This window comes from Colius striatus, chromosome 4, assembly GCF_028858725.1.
Source record: "Colius striatus isolate bColStr4 chromosome 4, bColStr4.1.hap1, whole genome shotgun sequence".
Lineage (NCBI taxonomy): Eukaryota > Metazoa > Chordata > Aves > Coliiformes > Coliidae > Colius > Colius striatus.
The window spans coordinates 32,663,723-32,690,968 of NC_084762.1; the positions used below are offsets into that span (position 1 = coordinate 32,663,723).

General features: G+C 39.4%; 1 protein-coding gene across 1 annotated transcript in view; it reads left to right on the top strand.

Moving 5' to 3' along the window:
• Positions 1 to 27,246, top strand: part of TMEFF1 (transmembrane protein with EGF like and two follistatin like domains 1) — a 121,221-nt gene that overhangs the window by 75,421 nt on the left and 18,554 nt on the right. The window contains exons 4-5 of the mRNA XM_061995543.1: positions 7,309 to 7,335; positions 18,690 to 18,786. Of these exons, the coding sequence (XP_061851527.1) occupies positions 7,309 to 7,335; positions 18,690 to 18,786 (124 nt within the window). The remainder of the gene's footprint in view (positions 1 to 7,308; positions 7,336 to 18,689; positions 18,787 to 27,246) is intronic.

Here is a 27,246-nt window from a genome sequence, read left to right on the forward strand (position 1 = left end):
TTGCCTGGTATCATGGGTCATTGAGAAGTCCACATATTTGTACTCTTGATCTGTAGCACATATATAGAGAGAATCAAATGCCCAAGTGAAAAAATTCCATGAATTTTCACCAAGTGTCTCCAAATTTGCTATGCAGATGCTTTATTCTGAGACACCATTGGGAGCTAGGTATAGATTCACCGGTTTCCTATCAAAGTTTTGGTTTTTCAAAGCACAGCTTCATCCTGACTGGACACACTTGAGACCATGGGATGAAAGACCTCTATAGTGTTGCAACAACTATTTAATATTTAAAGTACATCAGGCTTCTGAATCTCATACAAGAATGAAGTCCTTCCCGTTTGCTAGGGATTGATACTTTTTGAAGCTACAGCACTGGAACAGACTATACTGAGTGATTTGGTCAAACCTATTTTTCTTGGCAGGTAATGTTCTGATTAAATTTTTATGGTCTTGGGTGATTTAGCAGCAGTATTAGTGTGTTTATTTCCTTTGTTCCAAGTGCTGTCAGAATTACGAGATCCTAAAATAACCAGCGTTAAAAAAAAAAGGAATCAATCATAGGTGTTTAGAAATGAACAAAATGCAAGTTTTTACATTTAAAATGGTATTTTAGAGAAATGTAAGAGAATGTATGGCTGAAGTTTTCAGGACTGCATATACAGGTTTGGAAAACTGGTTGGATGGCTTGGCCCAGAAAATGGTAGTGAATGGAGTTAAATCCAGCAGATGGCTGGTCACAAGTGGTGTTTCCCAGGGCTCAGTGTTGGGGACTGTTCTGTTTAACATCTTTATCAACAACCTGGATGAGGAGATGGAGTGCACCCTCAATAAATTTGCTGATGACACCAAGCTGAGTAGGAGTGTCAATCTGCTTGATTGTATGAAGGCAGAAAGGCTCTTCAGAGGGACCTGGACAGGCTGAAGTGATGGGCTGAGGCCAATCGCTTGAAGTTAGAACACCAGGTGCCAGGTCCTGCACTTGGGCCAAACAACCTCAGGCAACACTACAGGGGGTGTTAATCCATAGCTGGTTGAATATGAGCCAGCAGTGTGCCCAGGTGGGCAAGAAGGCCAATGGCATCTTGGCTTATATCAAAAATAGTGTGACCAGCAGGGCCAAGGAAGTGATTGTCCCCCTGTACTCAGCGCTGGTGAGGCCGCAGGTTGAATACTGTATTCAGTTCTGGGTCTCTCACTACAAGAATAACAAGGACACTGAGGTGCTGGAGCACGCCCAGAGACAGGCAACAAAGCTGGTGAAGGGTTTAGAAAACAAGTCTTATGAGGAGCAGCTGAAGGAGCTGGGGGTGTTTAGCCTAGAGAAGAGGAGGCTGAGGGGAGATACGATCACTCTCTACAACTACCTGAAGGGGAGTTGTAGTGAAGTGGGGGTCAATATCTCTAGTAATGAATTATAGGACACAAGGAAATGGGTTCAGGTTGCAACAGTGGAGGTTTAGATTGGATATTAGGAAAAGGTTTTTCACTGAGATGGTTATCACTGAAAGGGGCTGCCCAGGAAGGTGGTGGAGTCACCATCCCTAGAGATGTTCAAAAGACACATAGATGATGTACTGAGTGGTATGGTTTAGTTTAGTGATTGGTTTGGCAATGTGAGGTGAGTGGATGGTCTTAATGATCTTAAAGTTTGTCTTTTACAACCGTAATAATTCTGTAACTTTGTCAAAGACCATTTTTCAATGGAGGGACATGTTTTTTTTTTCAAATATCTGGTTTATAGAAGTGTTTCTATTCCAGGCACAAGGGTACATGGCAAGAGTCTGTGGGTTTTAGACAGTGCATGTAGCCTCCGGTTGTAATACACAGAGAAAGTAAGAAAATGAACAAAATGCAACTTTAGTGTTCTTTTTGCCTAATACCTTAATATCCCTTTGAGAAACAAGGTCAAATCAGACTATATACAATTTTGGCCTACACCTAACCTGGCTTTTTGCATTCACAAAAAAATCATCCATTCCATGACCAGATTAACAGGGATGCAAAACAGTGTCTTTTCAGATAGTACTTCCCATCTTCCACAGCTTCTCTTTCTTGCTCAGTGGGATCATGTTTTGAACAAGATCAGAGCACTATCCCAAACATTTATACCTTTTTTCTTATTTCTCACCCTTCTCAGTTCCCTGTTTGCTGTTCAGCACACAGCCAAGTACAGAGATGGGACCATCCAGTGGGGCAGGGGGAGACGGCAATAACTATGCCAGGGCTCCTGCCAAACTCATAGCACCAGTGGTCTTGCTGCTGACCTGAAGCCTCAATCAGTTCATAAAGAGTGACATTATACTGAAATTCATTCATGTTATGCCAAAGGTTATTCTGAACTGGCTTACTAAACAGACTGAAGAAACCAGAAAGAGAGGGCAGTCAGGATGCTCAGAGCATTGAGGAGAAGTCTCACCAAGTCCTTTGATTTCTTCTGCCTCCTTTTGTGGGTGAATTTATCGTCTTTTATTAGTTTAAATAAAATCTATTAATTCAGCAAATAGGAAATAGACCTTTATGATTCATTTCTAAGAATCTATGTTCCTGTTAGACTGCAAGTAGAGCCATAACTTTGACTGCTGCCAGATTTATATTATATGCACATGAAAATGTAACCACACAATGATGTAGTACTTGATATATTGTACTTACAGATTCTCAGTCTACTGTATATAGTTGGAGGGCACAGTCCATTGCTTTCTGTTGGAATTTCTAAATGAAAAAAAAAAGCAGCAAAGCTATTTGCAGAACTAGAAATAAACACTAAATCTCTGTTAGAGTTAAGTAATTATTCTCTTAGGAGTGGCTTTAACTTAGTGTTCTTCAGTCTGAAGTAATCAAACTCTTACCCTGAATTTCAATGCACAAGTTTTTACATTAAATGGGTTTTTCGTGAGAGGTTTACAGTGAAGCACAATTAGATGCACATATTGTCCTGAAAATAAATATAATAAGCTCAGTTTAATCCTTTTGAGGGAGTTAAGGAAGAAATTCTAGACAATTCACTTCTAGATGGAAAAGTGTGAAAATAACTCTTTATGCACTCAAGAAAGCCGTAACAAACCTGAAAACCTGCTATACAAGTATTAATTCGTTCTGAGAGCTGACCAAGACCCTTACTCCCAGATTTGGTGCAGTACTGGAACTTTCCTGTCCAGCTCGTGAGGAGGGTCTGTGACAGCACAGCGTCAGCATTCTGTCATTAGGAAATGTTTTGGAAACGAAGAATAGGCTTACCCCAGATACAGCGCATAAACAAATGCTGGGATTTAATATCCTGTATGTTTGGGGGTTTTTTCTTTTTTTTTTTTTTCATGATATAATTAGGCAGGAAATGGCTACCAGGGTCATGTCATAGCAACCACTTTTCTGCTGAAGATGTCAAGACAAATGGACATTCCCCACTGACCACCTGGCAGTGTGGAGGTTAAAAGCCTATCTCCAGCAGCCAGAGGCCTTGCAGCTGCTGGCAATTAGGCTTTTCAGCATTCCTCCCCAGAAGCTCCTGCTGGCATATAAAAATCAAGGGTAAGAGGTAGCAGGCTGCCTTGCTCCTGGAGAGTGAGGGTGCAAACCAGGAGGAGGGTGGAGGTGTTGCCGCTGGAAGTGTGGAGTGGCATGCTCCTTCTAAGCTGCTTTTGTGCAGCAGCATGAGCTCTTCTCTGTTGCCTACAGTGAGAAGTTGGAGCTTGCTTTGATCTTTGTTCTGGTTGGTGGCTTGAAATGGGCTGTGCTGATTTCAGGTCTTCTCCAAAATGCTGCTCCTTGCACTGTTGCTTGGGCCTGGAGCTTGTAGAAAGTTGCACCATGAAAGTTAAAAGCTCTCACTTAGCAATGTAATAGTACTCTTGTCTGCCATATCTAGCACCACTGTGGATCAGGATGATCTTCTTTGGTAGCAAGCTCTTGATAAATTATCTTATATTATTTACAGGTACTCTTACAGTCTATGGTGAAACTGCAGCAAGCTTGCCCTGTCCAACCATGGAAGGGAAACTCGAATGTTTATCAGGAAATCCAGGCTAACAGAGAACTAGGATTTGATGCAACAGCTGCCCTTTCTCTCATCCTGTTCAGTCTCATAAGAGGAGTAACCAAAAACAATTGATAAAAGAGTCAATATTACCCAGGATTTGTTCTTTGATGTTTCTGGAGTGCTGGTGTGGGAAAACTAACTTCTGCGTAATGCAGAGTGTGGCACATATGGTCTTTGTTCTCAAAAACCCACAGCTATATCCCAAAATCTTAAGGGAAAGAATCCAGTACTTGGGTGTAAAGAGTATAACTGTTGGATACATAAGTTCAGATGCTGGAAATACCTTCTCAGCTGTCAGCTAAGCCTTGTAATACTGTAATTCTGCAAATACCTAATTCTTCAGCTTTGTTTCCTGGAGAATAGTGTACGATTTTACCTTTGACATATCAAGAACTGTTCTGTTCTGCCCATGACTGAAGAGCTGCTGACCTGTTTCTTACACAGATCTAAAAAAAGTGCAGTGTTCTGGCATTTCTTTGCCTGCCCCTTTGTGAGCAGGACTGTATAGGTTTGCTCTGGAGATGCCCACTGAATCACTTTTCCCCATGTGAATTCCAAGTGGAAGGGTCTGCCTGCTTCAACTTTGCCAGTGGACTGTTTGTGCTCGGAAGCTTGGAGATGTTACCCTAAATGGGGAAGAGATGGGTTCCATTTTCGTGCTAGTTTGAGTTAAAGGCTATCCCTCCTCAATGAGAGAGGTTGCAGGCTCTTGGATTTGAGGAGTGCACCTTCTGCCTCTGTACCAGAAGTGGCTCCTGTTCAGAGAGAATCAAAAAAAAACCCCAGAGATTATGACTATGGCAGAGTGTTTAAATCATTCAGATACTGTGTCTGTTCCAAGTGCTTCTTTATGTATTTTATCCAGAAACTTGTTCACAGATAAAAACAGCTCACAGCAGAAGCCTGTACATTTGTGTATGAGAGTATTTTTGTTAAGTCTATTTGGAAAAAGGTGATTCAAGTGAAGTTGGTCGCTCACTCTTCTTGTCACTGACTTGTGGCTGCCAGGGATGCTATTTCTGTCCAGCTTCCTCACATTTGAGCATCTTTCTTGTCAGGTCTTGGTGCATGGAGACTTTTGAAAATCCTGAATTGGTTAAGGGCCTGAAAAGAGCAGGGCTGCTTATCCAAGTAAGACTGAACAAAATGCTGCTTCTTTAACCAGCAGCTGCTTGGAAAAATCTAGCCAAGGCTCAGAAAAAAGCAGGAACACTGTCTTAGTTTAGCATGGTTACCCTGGAGACAAGAGTCCTAGCACAGCTCCTGGGCTCAGAGAGGAGGCATGAGCTCCCAGTAAAAAGTTAAAAATGGTGCAGTGTTATAGAGGGTGACACTCTTAATGGTTTCTTGAGATCTGAAAGCCCACGGAAGCAGGAATGAATCTATCTTGTTATTACGGTGTCCTGCCAAGTGGAGACAGAGTTGCATGTGAACTTCATGTATATCAACCCAATGATCTATAGAGATGTGTGGTCTGAGCATCAGCTCTGTCATCTCTGTGGCTCTCATTACAGCTTATACTGTCTATGTGATGGCAGCTCCTCTGTCCCACAGCATACTACAACTGGAGCCCGTCATGCTAGAGCTGAGCGATGTTTCTCACCTCTGGGCTGAACGTGCAGGGAAAGCAGTCAGAGTGACAGGAGGAAATATAAACACAGAACAAGCCAAGTTTCTTTGAGATATTTTAGCTTTTGTTTTCTGTATGAATTACATGTTGATCTTGCTCTTGTTTGTATGTCAGCCTTCTCTCCCCCAGAACATCTTATGACACAATTTCAGTACTACAAATAAGCCTAGATACTTACCTCGTGAAAGTAAATTATACTCTCTGAAATTTCTTAATGAAGCAATACTGCATCGTAAGGCATATTTCTCAGTGACTCAACAGTGAAAATTTATATAGGATTGTCTGCTCTGTTGGTAAAGTAGGTCACTATCGATGGAAGAAGATCTCCATTTCTGTAAGGTAATAAGCTCAGCCTGTTAGGCACGGAATAGTGTTATAGGAAGAAAGAAAGGAAAATTTAGGCAGAGGACAAAATCTTCTTCATTCCCGATACTCCATGTGACAGGAGATTATATTTAATGTGTGAGGTGACCCAGTAACGTGGAATTTCACACTTTCATCCACACACTAGAGGGAATTATTCTTAGAAACAGAGCTGCTTAAAGAAAAGGTGAGGGAGGGAACTGAGCAAATGGAGGGCTTGGTTTTCCCTCTGATGTGAACAATGAGCTCATATGTGGAAGTAAGAACCTTGCTCTTCTCTCTGTCTGGTCTCCTTCTTCATTCATATTTGTGGAAATAAATTCAGCTGCCTTCTCCATCACCAAGACAGGCATGAAAAGAGAGGTGTGGGATGAGCAGAGTATGTGCTTTGCTCCTCTCATGTTCCAGAGAAGCTGAGCTAATGGGGATGGGTAGCAATTCACTGACAGTTGTTGCCATCCCATCCTCTCCACCTCCTTTGAGCAAGAAAGACGGAGGGAGGTTTGTGAGTCAGAACATGTGTTTAAGGGCCCATCTTTACTGCCATGCTAGCTGAAGACACCGTGCAGAGTGCTGCCCCGTGTGATGCACATCCCCATACAAAATCCCTAGCCTGCTCCTTAATGGTCTGAGGTGGAGCTACTTGGCTTAGAGTGGTGAGGAAGCTCAAGTGCTCCTGACACTTGGGCTGCTTATGCAAGGGGGATACAGCCACAAGCTGTCACTCATCAGACACTAATCCAGTCAGTCTACTGTCAATGAAATAACTATCATGTTAGAGCATCCTTATATGAAGTGACTGACTCAGCTGAGAGGAGCTACTTTGCCTTTGGATGCCAACTTTACTTTAAGGACTAGTTATCTTCTGGAGATACGTCTACAGTCAGGAGATTTATGTATTATTCCTTCATTTACCACTCCCAGGGCCAGGAGATAAAAACAATAAATAGTCAAAAAAGTTATCTCTTTTGGGTTTAAGAAATTTGAATGCCTAACAGCTGAAAAAAGGCAATTTTGTTTTCAGTATTGAATGATGCTTTTCCTTAAGTAAAAATATCTTGACAGGGAAGAGAGATAGTAGGGCACAGTAAGTATGGACAAACTGTTTTGATGGATGCCAGACTTTATGTGGGATATTTGTTTTTACACCTGGCTCCTGAAATGATAACACCTGTGTAATGTTTTACAGTGACAAGTTCCTGAACAAACAGCTGCTCCTGGCACAATATATTCATTTGCTTTCTCTTTTTTTTCTCCCTCTCTGTTTCTTTTTCAGATAATGGCTCTGGGTCAGGAGAAGGAGGTGAGTACCAAACCCCAGTTATACTTGCTTTTGTTTTTCGTTTTTTACTATATGTATGTCAGTTGTAGATGGTTGCTGTATACCACATGAATTAAGGAAAAATTATGACAACTTTAAAACCAGCTTTAGTGTTGCAGAGTTATCAAACCATTTCAGAACAGTATTTGTATAGGAATAGGTTAATATACATTTGACCAGTATTGCTCTTTCAGATTTGACCTATATCATTTTTCATTTGTTACCAGCAATATAGTGTAACATTTAGATCCATCGTTCACCTGTATTTTGCTCCTGGAGGCATCCATCACTCCTAGGAGTGTCCATCACAATAAATGTCTTACCTTGTCTTTTTTCTTGCTTTCATTTCCTTAGTGTCTACAACATCTAGTTACTACTTTGCCATTGGTTAAACACGTTGCCTAAAATATTTTAACAATTGCATTATGGGACCTGGTTTTATAAAATATTTTACTTGTTTGTGTTTAAAGCTGTATATTCCAAAAGAGGATGTAGCGCAGCTGGTACTAGTAAAAATAACTCTTATCTTTGAACATATCTTAACCTTCTTCCAAGGATTAAAAAATAAAATGAAATGTAATTTTGTCTTAATTCTGTGTTTGATACTACTATCAAGAATACATACAGAATGAGAAATGTGAGATATAGATATATACAGACAAGAAAGAAACATTTTGCCTTTAGGTTTTGCTTGTATTGAGAAAATGTTGCAGTTCATACTGGTGGGACTGAGTTTTGAAATATCAAGAAACTTCTATAGCTACATGAAAAGGTACTTTTGTGGAAAGCAAACAGTGGCATCACTGTGTAGCTAAACACAGTTAACTTTCAAAAATCAGGAGCTAGATCTCACCAATTTTCCTGTATTGAGTGAAGGACAGGTGTTTCTCTCCCCTTAAATAAGGTGCTGTCAGTGAATTCCTGGGCTGCTGCTAGCACACAGCCATTCTCACCTTTGTTTCCTTTTAGAGCAGTGTCTGAAGGAACAATTTTCTGCTCAAATGCTGCCTCTTCTTACCTTCACTGGTAACTTTTTTTTGAAGCTCTTCTTCCTGCAGTGGCGGCACGCTCCTTCCCCAGCTCTGTTTGCTTCTCCTTGCCCTTTCATTACCCAGCCTGTGAGTCCCCTACAGCTGTTCCCTGCAAGCTGAGCCTTGCGTGCCTCTGTCCTGCTGTGCGTTTCATATAGGAGGCAGACGACAGTAATTTAGTCCACGTCTGACTTTCATTTTTTGAATATTTTTAGGAATGCTTGAACACTGTTGGGATTTTTTTTTTTTCCCAGTATTCCCTAATTGGATACAAAAATCCCTGTGAAAGTCCCTTGTAAATGTTACTGTGTTGGTCTGGAAGAGATTGGAAGCTGACATATGTGAGGTTTCTTTAGGTAATTGAACAGTTTGGAGGAAAGTAGGCTAGAGCATGCTGCCTTTAGGCTGTTCATTGAAGGTGAGAAAGGTCCAGGTTCAGATATGCTCATCCCTTGATTTAGGGCATGAGACTGAACCCAGGTCCACAATCTCTTGGCAAGAGAGGTCCAAAATCGGTCTCCCTTTGTCATTGCTGCTGTCTTTGTTCTCACTTGAAATATTCATTGATCCTGGGGTAAAGGGAGTGGAGAGAAAGATGCCTGCCGTGGAAAGGCTTTGTTAGCTGGGAATCGGTGTGCCAAAGAATTTTAATTATTTATGCAAAACAAAATTGGCCTCAGTTGAGATTTGGTGGTCCCTCCATGCTACCTTATAGCAGTTAGTGCATTGTCTTGGGAGATCAAATATGTAGATTCAGTTCACTTCAGGCAGAAAGAATTGAATCCGAGTCCCTTGGCCCCACCTAAGTGTCTTCACTGCCTGGATGTTGAATAAAGAAGGGATAATGTACCTACCACCTCCTTCAGCAGTTTTGTGATGTTAGTTGTTCATTTATTTGGCTTCCTTCCAAGTGCCTTTGGCCAACTGAAGTGTTCCTGCCTCTGTTCTGTGTGAAAACACTTGGGTTTTGTTCTTAACTTTAGATAGAAAAAATGTTTTAAACAGACAAATGTTGAAAATCCTACTTGGCACCTTCTCTTTTTTTGGATACACCTAGGCTATTTGTGGCACATGGAATTAGTACTCTCCCTGTCCCTCTTCCTCACTAAACTGCTTGTTGGGTTATACTTCTGCAGAACAGTCGCCTACTCTTCATCATGTTGAGTCATTTTTCTGTCTGAAAGCCATTCTTTGAAGGATGAAATCCACTCTGACTCTGATTATTGAACTCAACTCTGGCCAAAAACTCAAGGATATTTTTCTATCTGGAATTTATTTTGTTCTATTACTCCAGTAACTGTAAAAGTGTTACGAGACATTAAAAACATCAAACACTTGTTAAAAGTTAAGGGAATGTAGGATTAAAATCAAACTTCTAAAAGAATGCTGAAGCTGTGGAGGATGGAGATGCATTGTTTGGGATCCAGACAAGAAGAAAGGGCAGGAACTTGGGCAGAGGGTGACCCACTTGCAGGGTAAAGGATCTCCCTTGTCACGCCACAGTCCTACCTCCCTGGTTATTCCAGCTAGGGGACTGACTGCAGCACAGTTCTTTCCTGGCCCAGAACTTTCCTTTCCATTTTGTTTTGGAGAAAGCCAGGATATACCGAGATATAATAATCACCCAGTCCTGATATTTTAATATCATACTTTTGGCTAAGGGTGCACAAATGGGAACCAAATTGCACGGGAAGCTTCTGTGCCCTGTGGGTTAGACACAGCTACTGCTTCTAAGTACAACGAAGCAGCAACGAAAGTGGAAAAATGAAGGGATAAGTGAGAGAGAGCCAACAAGAGAGGAAATATCCTAGCTTAGAGGTTTTTGTTTTCTTCCTAGGATTTACATTTCCAGATGTTAATTATAGAATCAGTGTTTGCTATCTTCCTTAAACACACAATTAGTGTGATTGGGGATGCACACACGGAATGGTTGAGTGCAGCTGCTTGTATATGTTCAGGAAACGTGATTTCTGTGCAGGAGATGTACTGTTCGCTGGTAGATTTGTAACTGTGAAGGAAAGTACTGGGAAGGTGTCTGAATTGTGCTCTTCAATTGCTATAGCTCTGCTTGTGACAAGTCTCTGCTGCTGAAATTAGCTGCTTGCCTCACATGCAGCTGAGACTTGTGCTAGTGGTTCACACTGTTCTCTTTCATTTTCCAGACGCAGTACAAACTCATTAATGATTCCGAAACTTGACTTGATGCAGATTTTCCCTCCTACTCCCAAACTCTGTGATGTTAAATGCATTCATTTTTAGGGTTTTTTTTAAAAAAAAGTGGCTTTAGAACAGATTAAATAACACACAAAAGTCCTTTTCCTCAAAGACTGTTTCAGAAAATGCCTTGCCTTAGAAGTTGTCACTGCCATAAAAATGCTAAAGACCTTGGAACTACTGATCCAGGTCCTCTCCCAAATCATGTTTACTGTTAGAAAGATACAAGATTTCAAAAAAAGAATTAAGAGGGGGAGAATTTTTTTCAGTGTGCCTGAATGAGATGAAGGAGTATAATTTTTAAGGGTGAAACAATTGTCTTGTTGCCCTCTTGACATTGTGAATAAGCGATTTCCATTTTCCATGCTTTGGCGGCACAGTATTAAATAGTTGCAATAAAACTACTCATTTTGCTCATTTCAGAAGGCTGAACCTTCAATTAGCATAATAAAAATTACACTTAGGAAACCAAGCTGTTGATCACTTGTGGCAGTGGGTATCCTGAAGCTGCTTCTCAAAAGAGTATGGATTGTTAATTCAGAAATTAGAGAAATTTCAGAAACCTCATTACGTTATGTTTCAGTTCTACAGAAAGCAATGTCAAACAGTGAGTATTCAGACCTAAAAAGTTGCTTAGCTGCAGTCACAGCTGAAGATGGTGGGATCCTTTAGATTTGCCTTTTAAGACGTGAAATTCTGTCCGTCATTTCATATGAATGATTCTGCAGTTTCCCTATTCTGAGGAATACAGTCACCGATCCACTTTGTTTAAACGGTGATTTGTTTAGGTTTGGGGCACAATTGGTGAAAGAGAAGTTTCAGGCTCAGATTCATGTTCATCCTTGCCAGCTGTAAATTGCAAAACTCTTCAACCTGCTGGATGTACTTCCACAACTGTTAGATTGTGGCACAAAAAGCAATTCTCAGGCTGTCACGTGTACATGAAGGAAGCAGATTACTAGCTTGCATAAAACATTTTTTTCTAATATGAATTTGAATTTTTTATTTCTGGTGGAACCTGACATGTTCTCCCTGTAAAAAGAACTGTGCTGACGCAGTAAAGCAGCCAGAGGGATTAACTTTGGTAGCTTTATATGAATGTGACTGAGGATGAGATTATTTTTTCAAAGTGCTTTCTATGTGCAAAAGGTTGGGTTTACAACTTGAGCCTAGTCAAGAAGGTCTGAAAAAGGAATCTTTTTGCCCTCTTGCTGTAAAAGGAGATGGCTCTCAAGACTCCTAGTGAGGCATAAGTCCTGTCATTTAGCTGAACTGGCCTCTGTATTCAGAAGACCTCAGTCATGTGTTAACACCATGGCCCTTGTCAGTCTTTGAAAAAGGATCCAAGGACAACATTGCCCAACTGGCAGTGAGACAACTGAAGGGCAGTTGGAGCCATTAGTCTCAATTCTGCTCAGAGTTACAAACATGTCCTACATTAATAGAAGAAACTTTGGCCCCCTGCCAATAGGAACACCAATTTTTAAAGGAAAACATTTTGAAGATGAAGCTGATTCCTTTTTTTTTTTTTTAATCCAAGGTATTAGTGATGAAGACAATTTGCTTTCATCTGACAGTAATGCATATTTGTAAAAGTTTTTTTGGTAGTACTTTCCATCTGGCATCCAGGTATGGTGAAAAAACTTTTGAAGGAGAACCTTACTTCTGAACTCCCAGGTTCTGTCTTGGTAAACAGGCACTTCTGAGCTGTTCTTCCCGTGTCACTCCAAATGCCTTTTTTCCCTCTGGCTCTGGGTAGTCCTTACTTTCTCCATTTAACACTGCCATCAAATTGCAGCCGTGACATTGACTTTGTGATATAGCTCGACCTTTGCAAAGATGTGTTGAAAACCATCAGCATGTGTTATGTGCACCACCAAAGAGTTAACAAATGGTAATGACTTTTCAAGACAGGTTCTCAGAGACATGTCAGTGTCCTAGAGGAGGCAGGTTCTGTAATCTAGTAATCTTACCAACGACACTAAGATTTCTAAGTGTCCTACTATGCCCATAACATTAATTTTCTATTGTTTTTGTTCAGATTTTTCTATGTACCTAAGAAAAATGCACTTTTGATATTAAAAAAGATGTAGTGGTAGTTAGACAGATGGCACCCAATCATTTCAGACTTTTAAGTGAAGGAAATAGCATGCTTGCAATACATATAGCCAAGTTAATTATTACTAAAATAATTTGTTTTGAATTTCTAATCCCTCTGAAATTTAATAGCTAAAGTATCTTGTGATGAATGTCTAGCAGATTGCATTTAGTAATTAATAAATTGATATACAGTATGTGCTTTTTAGCAGGCTGCCATCTGTTCCTTCGCCTCACTGGGGACAACACTTAACCAGTAATTGTCACACAGTCAGGGTGGTATAAACAGACACAGTTTAGACCCTCGAATATTTTTTAATTTGTAATAGGGCTTCTGATTTGTTTTAATGTATTTTAACATGACTGCAGAAACTCAGTGGTGATTTACATTCTGGATAGAGTGTAACTCTTCGCATGTTTCTATAGTGGTGTGTGACTTAGAAAGATTTGCATGCCAATTCTATCATGTAGCTTGTCACTGAGTATCACTTTAGCTTCAAATAGCTGTATTTATTTCTCTTGAGATCCTATTCCTTGTAGGTAAAATTGACACTGAACTGAAGCGTGTGAGAATTGCTGTGTTTGCACCAAAGCTTCAGCAAGGCAGAGGCAAACAGCCTGAATGTGCAGGCTTTGTGCTGGTGAAAATGTATTCTAAGCAGTGTTTTCTCGAGGTTAGCGCTTGCTCAGAAGGATGCTGGAGGCAGGAGCATGAAGGGACAGATTCCTCTTGCGCAGGATGACAGCTAATGAGGGTAGGTTCATCTCATGCAGCCTGAATAGGACCTGCAGAATGGCATTTGGTGCAGTCATGAAATTATGGACCACCTCCCTTGGCGACTGATGACTTTCTTGTCCTTTCTGTTTTCCATTGAAAACATCTACTGATGGTTACTCTAAAGTTGTTGTGTTGTCCTTTGGAGAAAAGGGAGGTAGCTGAAGTTGAAGCAAGGCAGTGGAGTGAATGGATATTTGAGTTCTCTAACCAGAGGATCCTGCAGTGTAAAAGCTGATCCAGCTCTCACAATATGCCAGCTTATCCACGATGTCATATGCGTAGAAGCAAACCAGAACTGAGAGTTGTCAAATGTGTAAAATACCTAAGACATAGCAAGGATAGGGATGCTAGATAGTCTTACAGTGCACATCTTCAAGTCCTTTGCTTGGAAGTACACACGCTACCATTATCATAACTAGTAGGAAAAACATACCATCTTCAGTGGGTTGTGATGAGGGTATCAAACTTTTGAACTCCCCTTCTCCAGTTACGTCAGTCACAAATATATCAGGCATCCTTGCTTTAAACCCGTAATGCCCCTTCTTGCAAAATCAAACTTCAAAGATTGGTGTCTTTACTGAAGCGTGCTTACAGCTGCAGTGTGTGGTCTGTGCTGCACAGAGAACGCATCTTTCAGCCAGATATAGATCTCTGGCTATACCAAGCCCGAGTTTGCTTCTAAGACAACTAGGTAGCTGGATAAGAGAACAAGACCTTCCACCCTGGTAAATATTGCTTTTGTGTATTATCCAGCAGCACAGTCAAGATAATTCAAGACACAGCTTGCTAAAAATTGGGATAGCTAAGAGTAGTTGTTGCACTTGCCTTAAATATGTACTTTGATACGAAAGAGCAAGTTTGCAGCTTTGTTTGGAATTATGGGGACAATCTCCATTTTAACTGTGTCATTAAAGTTACCCTAAAAATTAGTGGAAGGGGGGATAAGTCACTGAACTGTTTGGTGAACTGCAGCTTGTAATGTGTGTACCTCTGTGGGCTGCGGTATTTTGAGAGGGATTTCCAGCGATAGCTGTATTGCAGAAGGGGATTTGCTGTGGCTCTTGCTGTTTTTCAAAAATCTTTTTGAGATTAGTTGCTCCATGAGATACAGCAAAAATCAGCAAAAATTCCCAAAACAGACAGGAATTGTTTTTCAGAAGTGCTGTGCCAGACAAGGGAATCTTTATTCCATCCATAGATGGCCACTGAGTAGTTGCAGCTCTCCCCAGGCTCCCCCTGCTTCACTGTAAACAGTGATAAATACATAAATACAATGGAGCTCCTTTTCCAGGCCATGCCTTGGGGCAGACCAAACTTCAGATTGACACAGATTGAAGCTTCTGCCTGGAGCCCGATTGAAAGCCCTCAGCAGAAACCCGGCCACATTACCAACATAGGAACACACAAATGAGTTGCTGAAAGAAGCAATTTACTGTTGGCCAATTCCTCTCGAGCTACTGTCCATTTGCAGGTGTCTGCCCTGCAGCTTCTAAGATATAGCTGACCATCTTCTGCAGAGGAATAATGACTCGAGGAGAAGTGTTATGGAGCACTGCAGCTCAGAGAGACAACTGGGAGTCACAGATCCCATCCTTGTGCCTCATTTCTTTTGAAGGACGGAGCATTAATGAGGTGCTGCTCTGAAACACAAAGGGAAGCTGAAAAGAGAGGGAAAATGAGCTTTCACTCAACATAAAATTAAGATGTCAAAGAACAGAATTAATCAAGATACCAATGAAAGAGAGGAGAAGAAATTGTGTAATCGTCTATACATCAGCATTAGAAACCTGCATAATAAACAAGAGGATCTTGAATTGCTCATTTGGGAGCATATTTTGACCTAATTGATATCACTGAAACCTTCTGGGAAGATCAGATTGATTGGAATATTAAAATTAATGGCTATAACCTATTTAAGAACAATCAAATGTGAGGGAGAAAGGACAAGGGAGGGACAATCTGTCAAAGGATGCATTGCCTATTTGGAAGCATTTGCACGAGAGAAACTGATGCTCTCAAATATTAATGGGTTGACTTATTTCAACAGCACACAAGTGGGGTACTAAAATTCAATCTGAAAAACAGTATTCATCTATTCCATATTGGTAGGAAAAGCTCTGTTGAAGGACTTCAATCTACATTATGTGCAGTGTCTCACACTGCTGATACTAAAACATGCAGCAAAGAATGAAAGAAGCATCTAAAAATTATAGGTGACTATCACTTAACTTGGAAATGTGGCACCGATGCACATTCATCTGTATTACACCTCATCCTGATAGGTGTAAAGTGTTAGTACCTGAGTTGCAGATGTCCTTGATGTGTCTGTATTTATTATATGCCAACAAAAAACAGTACAGATAATCTTGTCTGCGTGAAGTCCAGCAAATTCTGATCAAGAAAAAAGGCCTCACTTTTTCTAAAACAAACCTGATTTTAAAAGGTAGAGAATGCAATTCTAAGGAGGAGGAAAGGAGAGAGACGTTTACAATGAACAGCATATAGAAACAATGAAAAAGTAGCTGTGGACAACCATTTATGAAAATAGAAAGATGTTGAGGCATTCACAGGAAACAGAACGAAAGCTGATGAGGAAGGGTGTGCATGTGCACATGTGTTGCTTCTTTTGCACCATCACAAAATTTAAATGCTAATAGTGCAGTGGAACTGCTCTGTAAAGCATTCTGGTTGTATTTGTAGTCAAGTCAAATAGTATTTACAGGATACGATGAAATATTTTCCATGCTAGCAGTGTCACAGAAGGATATTGAACACCAAATGTTGAAGACAGGTGTTTTTCAACTAGCATGTCTGGCTGGTTTACACCTGAAAGCTTTAAAAATGGGTGGTAAAGAATTCTCTGGGCTGATGATGACTTTTTTTGTCTCTTTTTCTTCAGTAGAACAGTATGAAATAATGTACTCCTATTTTGAGAAAATAGAAATGTGATGATTGAGGGGCTATAGCCTCTCATTCTGACCTTCACCAGAAGCAGAATAGTGGAGTAGAATGTAGAAGAATCAACTGAGTACAGAATTAAGAGAGGGGAAAAATATTTAATGCCAGTTATCAGGGGTTCATGGAAAACATTTATTGAGAAATTTACTGTTTGGTTGGTTGGTTTAACTTCTTTTTCCAATAAAGACATTTGTACAACAGAGTGTTTTCTGTAAGCATACACCTGAAAACCATACCTTTCTCAGTCAAAGATGATCTCTCGTACAACTTTAAGTACCTTGAGGGCACAACATCTGCACAGTCCACATGTGCAAAAATATTGCCAATCAATGGATTGTTAAATATTAAGGAATCACTACAAAATCAGTGTGTTTCTAGGAACTGCTCTTGTCTTCATGACCCCTTCCCTTGTTGACCTGGGAGCAAGTCAGTCAATACTGACTTAATCTAGATGACAGAGGTTATTGAGCTAACAGGATGCATAAAAGCAGGCATCCTGTAACTTTGTCTGAGGACAAAGTTACATGTATAGAGTCTAGGCAGTTTTTCATCTATGTCAGCCTCTTTCCTACAGACTGAAGAGAGAGAGGGAAATAAAACCCAGGAAAAGAAAAAAACAAAAAGACAAAACAAGAGCAAAATCTAGTGGATGTGCATAATAATAGTGCAGAAAAGTGGTAAAAAATTAATATGATTGTTGGATGTTTTAACTGAAGAGTAGATGGCATTTGGCTTTGATGACAACTCTTCTGGAGCCATGTGTCCAGCTCTTGTACCCCAGACTCTGGAGGATGTTAATAAGCTGGGGAAGGGCAGGAAAGGTCACAAGAACAGCAAAAGAAGTGGAAATACCATGAATGAAAGCCATGAGTAGTGATTTTTGTTCCAACTTACTAAAAGTGCAGAGGATCATTTATTGGCATGGAAAAGTGAAATCTAACACTAAAGGACACTTTAGGATGCCAAACACAGGCATAGGCGTGTGGTATCTAGAAAGAAGGAAAAATCAAATAAGATGTACATTTGTCAAGATAAAAGCCAATTACTTCTACTGTAACTTAATAAGAGTGGTGATAGAATTTTACAGTGGGAATTGTGTAGTTAAGTTTGACACGTATTAATCTTTGAGAAATGCACAACATGCCTTGGACAAGAAGTTAATTTGAGAGACTCACCTGCATTATTCTTTATGTAAGCACAGCCCCGCAGGTAGGAGGGAGAGATTCCCTTCAGCTAACATCCAGAAAAACTAGCAAGGACTGCTGTGGATTTCTTTTTATTATTTATATTTAAAAAGCATAAATGCAGCCGTTTAATTGGTGGTGTTTGATTTGCTACAACACATGAAACTACTATGAGAAAAAGAATCACTTTGATCTCTGTCCATCCAACAGCCTTGTGTAGTCAACCGCACACCACCAAGATACTGCAATACATTAAATGACTCTTGATGCCTCCAGATTTCTGTGATTTTTTTAAAATAGCTAGCTCTCCTTTATCACTTTGTGAAAATAACATACCATGTTTGATTAATGATATCGAAACACTAAGAGTATAGTTTATTTCTCTTTTACTTGATTTCCGTGTCAACGGTAAGATTGGTGCAGATGATTTTAGGATCAGAATATTCAAGATATTAAATTTAATTTTTAGCATTTCTACCAGATTTTGTTAAGATAACTCTTTGTGTTTTTTAGTCTTGTACAGCAAAACAGAGTAATCTGGAAAATATACCAAAGCGTATATGAGATATGAGCACAATCTGACACCATCATTAAATCAAAAAGGGGGAAAAAATGCAAGCAGTAACCTTCTGTAAAGATAGCTGTAATTAAAGACTGACAAAGAAAGTAGCATTCAAATCCCTACTACCTAATATTCAAGGGCATTAAATGGCTCAGAGTTTATACATTATCAGTGCCAATTAAGAGTAAATGTCAGTGGGACACATGTCAATGCTGGTTGTGTGTCTGCTGGGGCAAGAATACGTACAAATCGCTGATATAAGAATAAAGGAAGAGTCAATCAATGAAGCATTAGTGTGCTCGGGGATGGCTTTTTGTCACTAGTACAGTTCTACCAACCTCCAGTTGCCTGATTTTGAAAAAGGGAGCATTATTAAGGTTAATAGCTTCAGTATATGATAACTTCATGTTGACAATATACCTGAAGACAATGAATTTAGATAAACAAAATCAGAGCTTAATCTGAAAGTTATACTTTCTGTTAAAAATATATATTTTTTTTTATTTTTTTAGAGTATGAAGGATCTGGGACAGAAGTTCAGAGAAAACACTCAAAATGTGGAGTTTGCAAATATAGGGCTGAGTGTGATGAAGATGCAGAAAATGTTGGGTAAGTTCTCCATAATAATATCACTGAACAAAAGGGGAAAAAATGTTAAAAGAAAAAGTCCATGATCATCTATTTGACTGTGTTTGTTGTTACTAATTGAAGCTTTAATGCTGTCCAATAATAATGTGTTTGATGTGTGTCTATAAAGAACAAACCATCTACAGTTGCAAAGTAAAGGGAGAAAACAACAAAGAGATATATTGGAGAATCTTTATCAAATATTCTTAAAAGACCTTGATTTCTTTTAACTTTGCAACAAAAAAGCCCAAAACCAAACAGGAATGCAAGATAAATACTGAGAATTCATCCCTGACATTTTTTTTCTCTGTGTTCTGTTTGTTTGTAAAACATTACAGGCAACTATTTCCATCAGTGCAAACATTAAGTTGAACTGGTGGCCTGAGCCAGTCACTTCTTCGAGGCTCACTATGCACCTGACCTCTCAGATGCACCCTGCAGAAAACTGATGAAAAATATCAATTGCTTGTCAGAGCTCAAAACAAATGATAAGGAAACAAGATTTTAAAGACAATCCATAATGCAGAAGTAGATACAGCATATTTCCCTACGAGAAGTGCTTGATGGTTAGAGTATACTGGGTCAGTCCAGGCTGTGTATGGCTGTCAGAAGGGGCAGAGACATCGTGGAGGAAATGGCTCCTTTAGACAGCCCTGTGAGGCTTGTTGGGAGGTAAAGGAAGTCCCATTTAATTGATGGGGCTTTGTCCTGGCAGTGGCCACCAGTATGGAAAAAACTTGACTACAGTCTGGACTGATGGCAGGTACTGGGGTTTGCAGCTGAAGAGGCAGCGTGTGAAGGTGTTTGAGAGATACGCAAATGGTATGGATTTGTGTACATGGAGGGAACAGCATCTCAGAATAGCAGTGTCTGAACATTGCTAATCGGGGGAAGCATTGCTCTCCCTTCTTCTGTCTTCCAGCTGGAATCCATTTCATGTAGAAATATGTCTTAATTGCACAAGATTATATTATAGGATATCAGCGTGAAGACATCTCAGGCAGTAAAGCAGCTTATCACTAATACTCAAGATGTGTATTCAAGATTAAATCATAGCGCACAAGGGAAACCAAAATGATAATAGTATTCATGAATACTAGCATGATACTTCACATTTCATAAAATGTCATAGTGCCAATGTAGGCTTGCTCTTTTCTGGAGAGGCGAATGAGCTGTAGCTGGTTTTTATAATACTAATAATTTTCTGCAATATTGCCTTGATCTGTTTCACTTATGACTTGCAAGACAGGTATAGATCTCTTTGTTATATTCACTGAGATGTGCTCTTGGCTTTGGAAAAATAAATCCTGAAGCATTCAACTTCAGTAAAACCTTGCATGTTCATTCTGTACTCGTAGAGTTGGCATTCCTGCAGCTACATAGTATCTCTGAAAAAGCTGGGATAAATTTGAGCAAAGTGGAAGATTTATTCCCTCCATCCTACTCACATCAAAGGAAGCCATGCTCCCCCTTTGACAACAGGAGGAGAGTGCTCTTTTGCCTCTTAAGATTTCTTTAGTTAGTGCTCATTAAATATTTATGTGGATTTTTTTTTTTTTATGTAGAAAATGCTCTAAAGTTAGAAAATATTCCCATGAGGGTTGCTCACAATCTATCAGATCATTTTAAAAAAATTTCAGTTTATTTATTTTTTATAAAAAAATTTAGTTTTCAGCCTAAATAATTCAATTTTTATCTTTTTTTCCCGAGTACCTTTGACTATTCTAATAGGCTTTAGTGATACTCACAGTCTTCTTAGACTTAGATTAAATCGGGCTCCATTAACAAATATTAGCTTGACAGTTCAAGTCAAGTTGAAAAAGACTTTTAAGATCATCAAGTCCAGACACTAACCTAACACTGCCAAGCCCACCACTAAACCATGTCTCAGCACCTCATCTACTCATTGTTTAGATATCTCCAAAGATGGTGACCCATCACCTCCCTGGACAGCCTGTGCCAGTGTTTTGCAATCCTCTCAGTGAAAAACTACTTCCTAATACCCAGTCTAAACCTTACTTGGTGCAATTTGAGCCCGTTTCCTCTTGTATCATTCATTACTAGAGAGAATAGATTGACACCCACATCATTACAATTGCCTTCAGGTAGTTGCAGAGAGTGATCATATATCTCCTCAGCCTCCTCTTCTCTAGGGTAAGCATCCCCAGCTCCCTCAGCTACTCATCATAAGACTTGTTCTCCAGACCCTCACCTGTCTCTGGACACACACACTTCAGCACCTCAATGCACTTCTTCTAGTGAGGGGCCCAGAACTGAACACAGGACTCAAGGTGCAGCTGAGTACAGGGGGACAATTGCTTTCCTGATCCTGCTGGTCACACTGTTTCTGATACAAGCCAGGATGCCATTGGCCTTCTTGGCCACCTGGGCACACTGCTGGCTCATGTTCAGCCAGCTGTCAACTAACACTCCCAGGTCCTTTTCCTCAGGGCAGCTTTCCAGCCATAATGCCCCAAGTGTGTAGTGTTGCCTGGGGTTATTGTGGCCAAAGTTGAGGACCCAGCACTTGGCTTTTTTGAACCTCATACAACTGACCTTGGCCCATTGCTCCAGCTTGTCCGGGCCCCTCTGAAGACCTTCAATTTTTCACCATGTTACAACCACTGTCATTCCTAGTTGTAGCAAATCACACAAACACCCTAATTTCATAGAAATACTGCCTTGATTTTCCTTTTTAAGGGGTGAGAATAGCCACTGTAAGTTTTTTGGGTAGTGAGGTAATGTCTACTGAACCACAAACAAAAATTGCATTTAGTTTCCTTCAAGTAGACTTGGACCTCGATAGCCTTTACTTGCACTTTGTGATGTTAAAACACTTTTAATAAAGTGATCCATGTGATTACAGAAGGCATTTTAAGAGGATTTTGCTTCATCATAATAGCTGAATGAGTTAGCCAAACTGTCTGCTAATGTTTGGTAGGTAATTTCAAGCCATATTCATTAGATGCTGTCTAATACCATAAATATACAATTATGCATTCTTTTTTTCCAAACCATGCAATCCGAGCCCTTATAAACATCAGCTCTTTCTGCTCTGAGTGCTCTTGAGAAGTAAAATGGTATCTGTACTCCTGTTTATGAATAGAGAAACCAAATTAACAGATAAAATGATTAGTGAATTGGGGAAGGGAAGACATCCATGCCACAAAATGCTGAGCGGTTTGAGGTAAACGAGCTGGCATTAATGAGAAATCTCAGGAGCTGCCAACAGGCCAGCCACAAGAGCCTGGTGTGCAGAATAGGCAGGTTTTCCCCTGACAATGGAAAGATCTTGCTAGAGAGAGTTTTATTCAGTATAGGCTTTGATTTGACCCTTGGGCCTGGAAAGTTGTGGGACCCCTATGCAAGAAACGACGGCACCTAATTGTTTTAGTGAAAACTGCAGGATGATTCTAGCAACAGAGAAGCAGGGGCAAAACCACTTGACATTTCCTGGTTTTTAGAGGTGGACTTGCTGATGTCTAAGCAAGTCCTTTCTTCTTTGAGGTGCACAGTGATAGTGTCAGGGGCAATGGATTTTGCATGGGAAATTCTGATTCAACAGAGTGGAAAATGTTTCCTCCATGAAGGTGGTTGGACACTAGAATAAGGTGTTTGATACAGCACTGGTGATGATCTGAGCTTGATCTGACAAAACCCTGGGCCAGCTTTGTTTAAACAAGTCCATTTGTTTAAACTGATATGTACTCCATCTTATGAGTCAGTTGTGTTAATTTTATGTTGCTCTTAAATTGTATTTTCCCCTTTGAAAAAGTTCCAAATGTTTAGATTTCATTACTGGCATTAGAGCATTAGGACTGACTGATCAAAATTGCTACATATGCTTTTATTATACCATATCACACATAATCTGAAGAATTCAGGGTTTGCATTTAGTTTTAGACTTGTATCTTCATTTTGTTTGATTTCTATCATCTATCTAAACCAGAAGTGGTTACAATGTATAGTGAATTGAATGCAAAACCTCACCAAAAAATTTCCACCGTTGATTTTAAGTGGACTAATTGAGTCAAAGAAAGTCTGAGAAGATGCTTGTCAGAGACAGCACGCCATACTTAGAAAATTAATGTTCAACTGTATGCAAACCACTACATTAGTTCTTTATATAAATACAAAATGAAGTCAGCTTGAGAAAACATCAGAGAAATTTATTTCTCTATATTTTTTTTTCTTTTCTCATAAAACTTATACGTATTTTAAAGAGCTATTAGTTTATGATCAGGACAGGAACTCACTTGCAGATGCATTAGTTTTAGGTTGCATCAACTTTTACAATGCTGTATTGTCTGTAGATTGCTTTTCTGTAGGTCTGTGGTAACAGTATGTAGACAACAGGTTTCACATGGGTTGGCCGTGATTTCTTTTCCTCTTTAGTAACAAAACTGAAACATAAGTTGTGTATGTCATGGGAAAAGCTGCTACCTGAGAAGTCAGTACCTTCCTTTCTGCCTTGCTCAAAACGTCTCTATGGCCATAGCTTTCCTCTGCTGCATTGAAAAGGCAATGTATTACGCATAATGGTGCAAAATGTGCACCAAGGGAGTGGAAAAGTACACAAGAGATGGATAAATTTAAACTTCTATGTGGGAAACTGGTAAGAATGCTAAAGACTTAGGTGGTATAAGGGTGGTTGTGAGTTTTCTGCTGGAATTTTGAATAGGAAATGCAGTTAGGTTGAGAAGTGATGTGGAAGGTGGCAGCACAAAGCTTGGGGCCACTGAGAGGTGATGACATAAATCTTTTGAGAGATTAATAACTTTCCATTTTTTATTATCTTATTTTTTACAATAGTCACCTGCAGCACTGATAAAGAAACCTGTAATATAAACGAACTTGTGGATTTGGGTTTCTTGATACTGTGATTAGAAAGGTGGGTTCTTAAGTATACATATTTCTTCCTAAGATTTCAATTTGCAAGTGGTTGTGATTTCCATATTTTTTTTAAGGCTGGTCCACTGTTTTCCACTGTTTTTTTCTTACATATACCAAAATTCATGCCCAAAGTAAGTTTATATTAAATATAAATAATAGATATATAATATTTTGGTAAATATAAATGATATCTATTTATGCTATTTTAAATTAACATTTAAAATATACTGAATCGGAATAGGGGTTTCACCTTGCATTTTCTTTTCAAATGTGAAGTATCTTCCCAACATAAAAAGCAAAATTGCTTATAAGGAGTTATATCCTCTGTCCTCACACTGGTTTTTGTGGTGTATCCCTTTCTTCTTGCATGCCAAAGCACTGCTACATAACCAAATAAAGCAACATGCCAACATCTAGTAAGTGTCCTAAGTAGTGTTGCTTTAAAAGCCATTTCAAAGTATGTTGTAACTTCAGAAAAATAATATCCAGAATGAAATTGTGAACTGCAGAGTAACTGGTTGGAAAGGATCTCCAGTTTGTCCTGTGGCTTTCCCTTCATCTTAAGTCTTCAGGACTCTCCACCTTGTGAAGGCCTCACTTGAGAGATGATCATGCCCTCCATCTTATGCTTAGTAACAACCTTTCTTTTCCTTTGGTCCCTAAATGTCTGGAATAAATGTCCATAATGTTAGTTTAAAATAACTTTTTCTTTTTTTTCTCTGATAAGTCATGAACTCAAAAATAGCCTCACTGTAAAAGTTCAAATGTGTCATGTTCTCAGTTTTACTTGTACTTTGTTTTTTTAACAAATGAAATATGGGAATGAGATTCTGAGCACATTCAGAAGTGTACTATGCTGTCAAAGCTCTGTTTCAACTCATAATACAGGTATTCAGGAAAGATTTGCAACTGATCCCCAAGTAGACCTTTTGTGATTAACACTTTACAAGATTTGCCTTGGAAAGAAAATGTATCTTAGCAACATATAGATTCATCTGGCCTGTAATTTACACAGTGTCTATTTGACAGTGGTCAAACAGAAATTCAGAATTATGACTATTAACACTTAGAAATGCCAGTACAGACATTTTAAGGTCCCAGTCTGTGCCATATCTAAGTTTTTCTTCCAGGGAAAGATTTGGTCTGTTTGAAGAATGGCATGCTGTTTTATACTTACTCCTTTTGACCACTTTTTCACTCATTTACCATAGCTAACTTGTTTGGTTTTTTTTTTTTACTTTTTTAAGGTATGATAACATATGTACTTATTCATAAGGAGGAGTATCTTAATCCTGTTTAAATACAATTCACAGCTTTCTGATCCAGCAGGGAAAAACAACAACAACAAAGTAACAAGACACATAGACACAGGCAATAGAGAAAATCAGCCTAAACAAGGATTTTTGGTAGTTATCGTGGGATTACTGAGTGATGTGAAATTAGGCTACAGAAAACCCTGATATGAAAGCAATACTATAATAGTCTTTTCATCCCACTGACTATTGAGCAATTGGATAGATCCTAGATGGATAATAATCCAGGCCTGGTTTTTTAATATATATTTTTAATGATCTTTGCAGCAGTGTGTGCTAAGTCTTTGAAGGTTTCTGTTATTCAAGGGTGGAGGGAGGGTTAAGTCACTACTGTGAGAGCAAGCATCAGTGCACCATACCTGCTGTTAGGAGCTCAATGAAGGTAAGGACTAAATTTCTATAGTGGTCAGAAAGAGCCATGCCATGAAACTTAAAAAAGGGTGTGAAGGGATGGCTGGAAAGTAGCTGAAGCCTATTGGTATTTAAAGGGTGTTCTGCATTGCTGGACAAGAGTAAAGACCGAGAGGGTTTTCAAACAGGACACACAGAAGCTTGTAGAATTGAAGTATACTTTTCTTGTGCTATAAAGGGACTCTGAAAAAGATGCCAGAAAGAACTAATGAAGATTCAGCTCTGGTTGAATAGGTAGAGAAATCACTTTGAAATCTAGATTTTCGCAGTTCAGGTTTCATCTGGGAAGAATTGCACACAAGGGAAGAAACATCAAAAGAAAGGTAATCCTTCATTTGACATGGTTATCTTCTTAACTGCAATTGCAACACCCCTGCTATTTCAATTCACCTAAATTTATTCCATCAAGCATAGCCTTATCCGTCTGTGTGCATTTCACACAATTTATTTTATTCTAGTGTTTCCATTTAACATTTGTAAGCAGATGTGCCAATAAATAGGTATCTGAGAAAGCTTACTGTTGTTATCGGCTACTGGGAAGAGGTAGCAAGCAACACACTCTGTGAAGCTAGGCCAGGAAAATACATTTGTAAGCAAATCCCAGTGGGCACAAATGCAGCAGCCTAATCTGCTGGCTGGAAACACACCATCTTCTCTCAGCAGCCAAGCCCACTCCACAAATCTGTAAAGCTTTTCCTTTCTTTTTTTTTGTGTCCCTCTCTTTTCTTTGAACATACCATGGTTGTTAAGCACGCAGAACTTCCAACAAACCACGTACACCTTGAAGCCTGAAAACAAAAAGCAGCCTTGAAATGTGGTCTGATCTCAGGGGATCTAATTAATTTACTGATAGCAGCAAGTGCTCTTACAGCCTGAGCTTGTTTCAAAGGTGTCACATCATCTTACTAAACACGTTTTATTTGTTACACCTAGTAGCCCTAATAAATGAGTTGTACGTTCTCATTTCTTATTTATTAAAACCACCTAAAAAAAATTGTTTGGTTTAATTATAGCACTTTGTACTTGCCTGAAATTCAGATGCTTTTCTGTTTAACTAGGGGTGTTAATGAATGATACACATGCAGCTTCTAAAAGCACGTTATCACAGCAAGCTGGTGCCTTTTTTCTTAAGATATCAGCTCTTTGTTGATGGGTGACAAAATTAAGGGTTTTTTTCTGCATACCATAGAACATTGGGAAAACACCTGAATATATCCTGTTGACTTTTCAGAGCTAAGTGAGAGAAAAGATCTGTTGAGGACACTGAGCAGCAACAGTCTCCAGCAAGACGTCAAGTTGGAGAATCAACTACTTGTTTCAGTCGTTTTTGTTAAAACCAATAGTAAGGTTATTGTGAAGAAGACTCTTGTAGTGCTCAGACCCCTTTTATTCCAGTGTGATTTTTACCACAAGCTGTTACAGCAAAAACTCAAAGCACTCATTGACTTTCTTCTGGTATGAAGTATCAAGCACTTTCCAGACGTCCTTAGTACATAATTTTCTTAAGTGACTTTTTCTTAAGTGACTCCTTTCTTCTGAAGGCTGTGCTGAACATCCACGTATCAGGCTGAAGATGCCACCTGGTAGTTTTTTCATTGTTTTCCTGGGGCACCAAGCAGTATCATGTTTGTCAAACACATACAAAATCTGAGAGCAGAGCAGCAGTGGGGCTCAAGCTGTGGAGTGACAATGGCAAAACACCCAGTGTCAGCAGTAGGGCTGAGATTTTGCTATAGTCTTGACTTGTGTTGGGATATGATGATTGATTTACTTAATGTGACACGGCTTTGGCAAGCCTGAGGGAAGACTGGCATTTTGAAAAAGC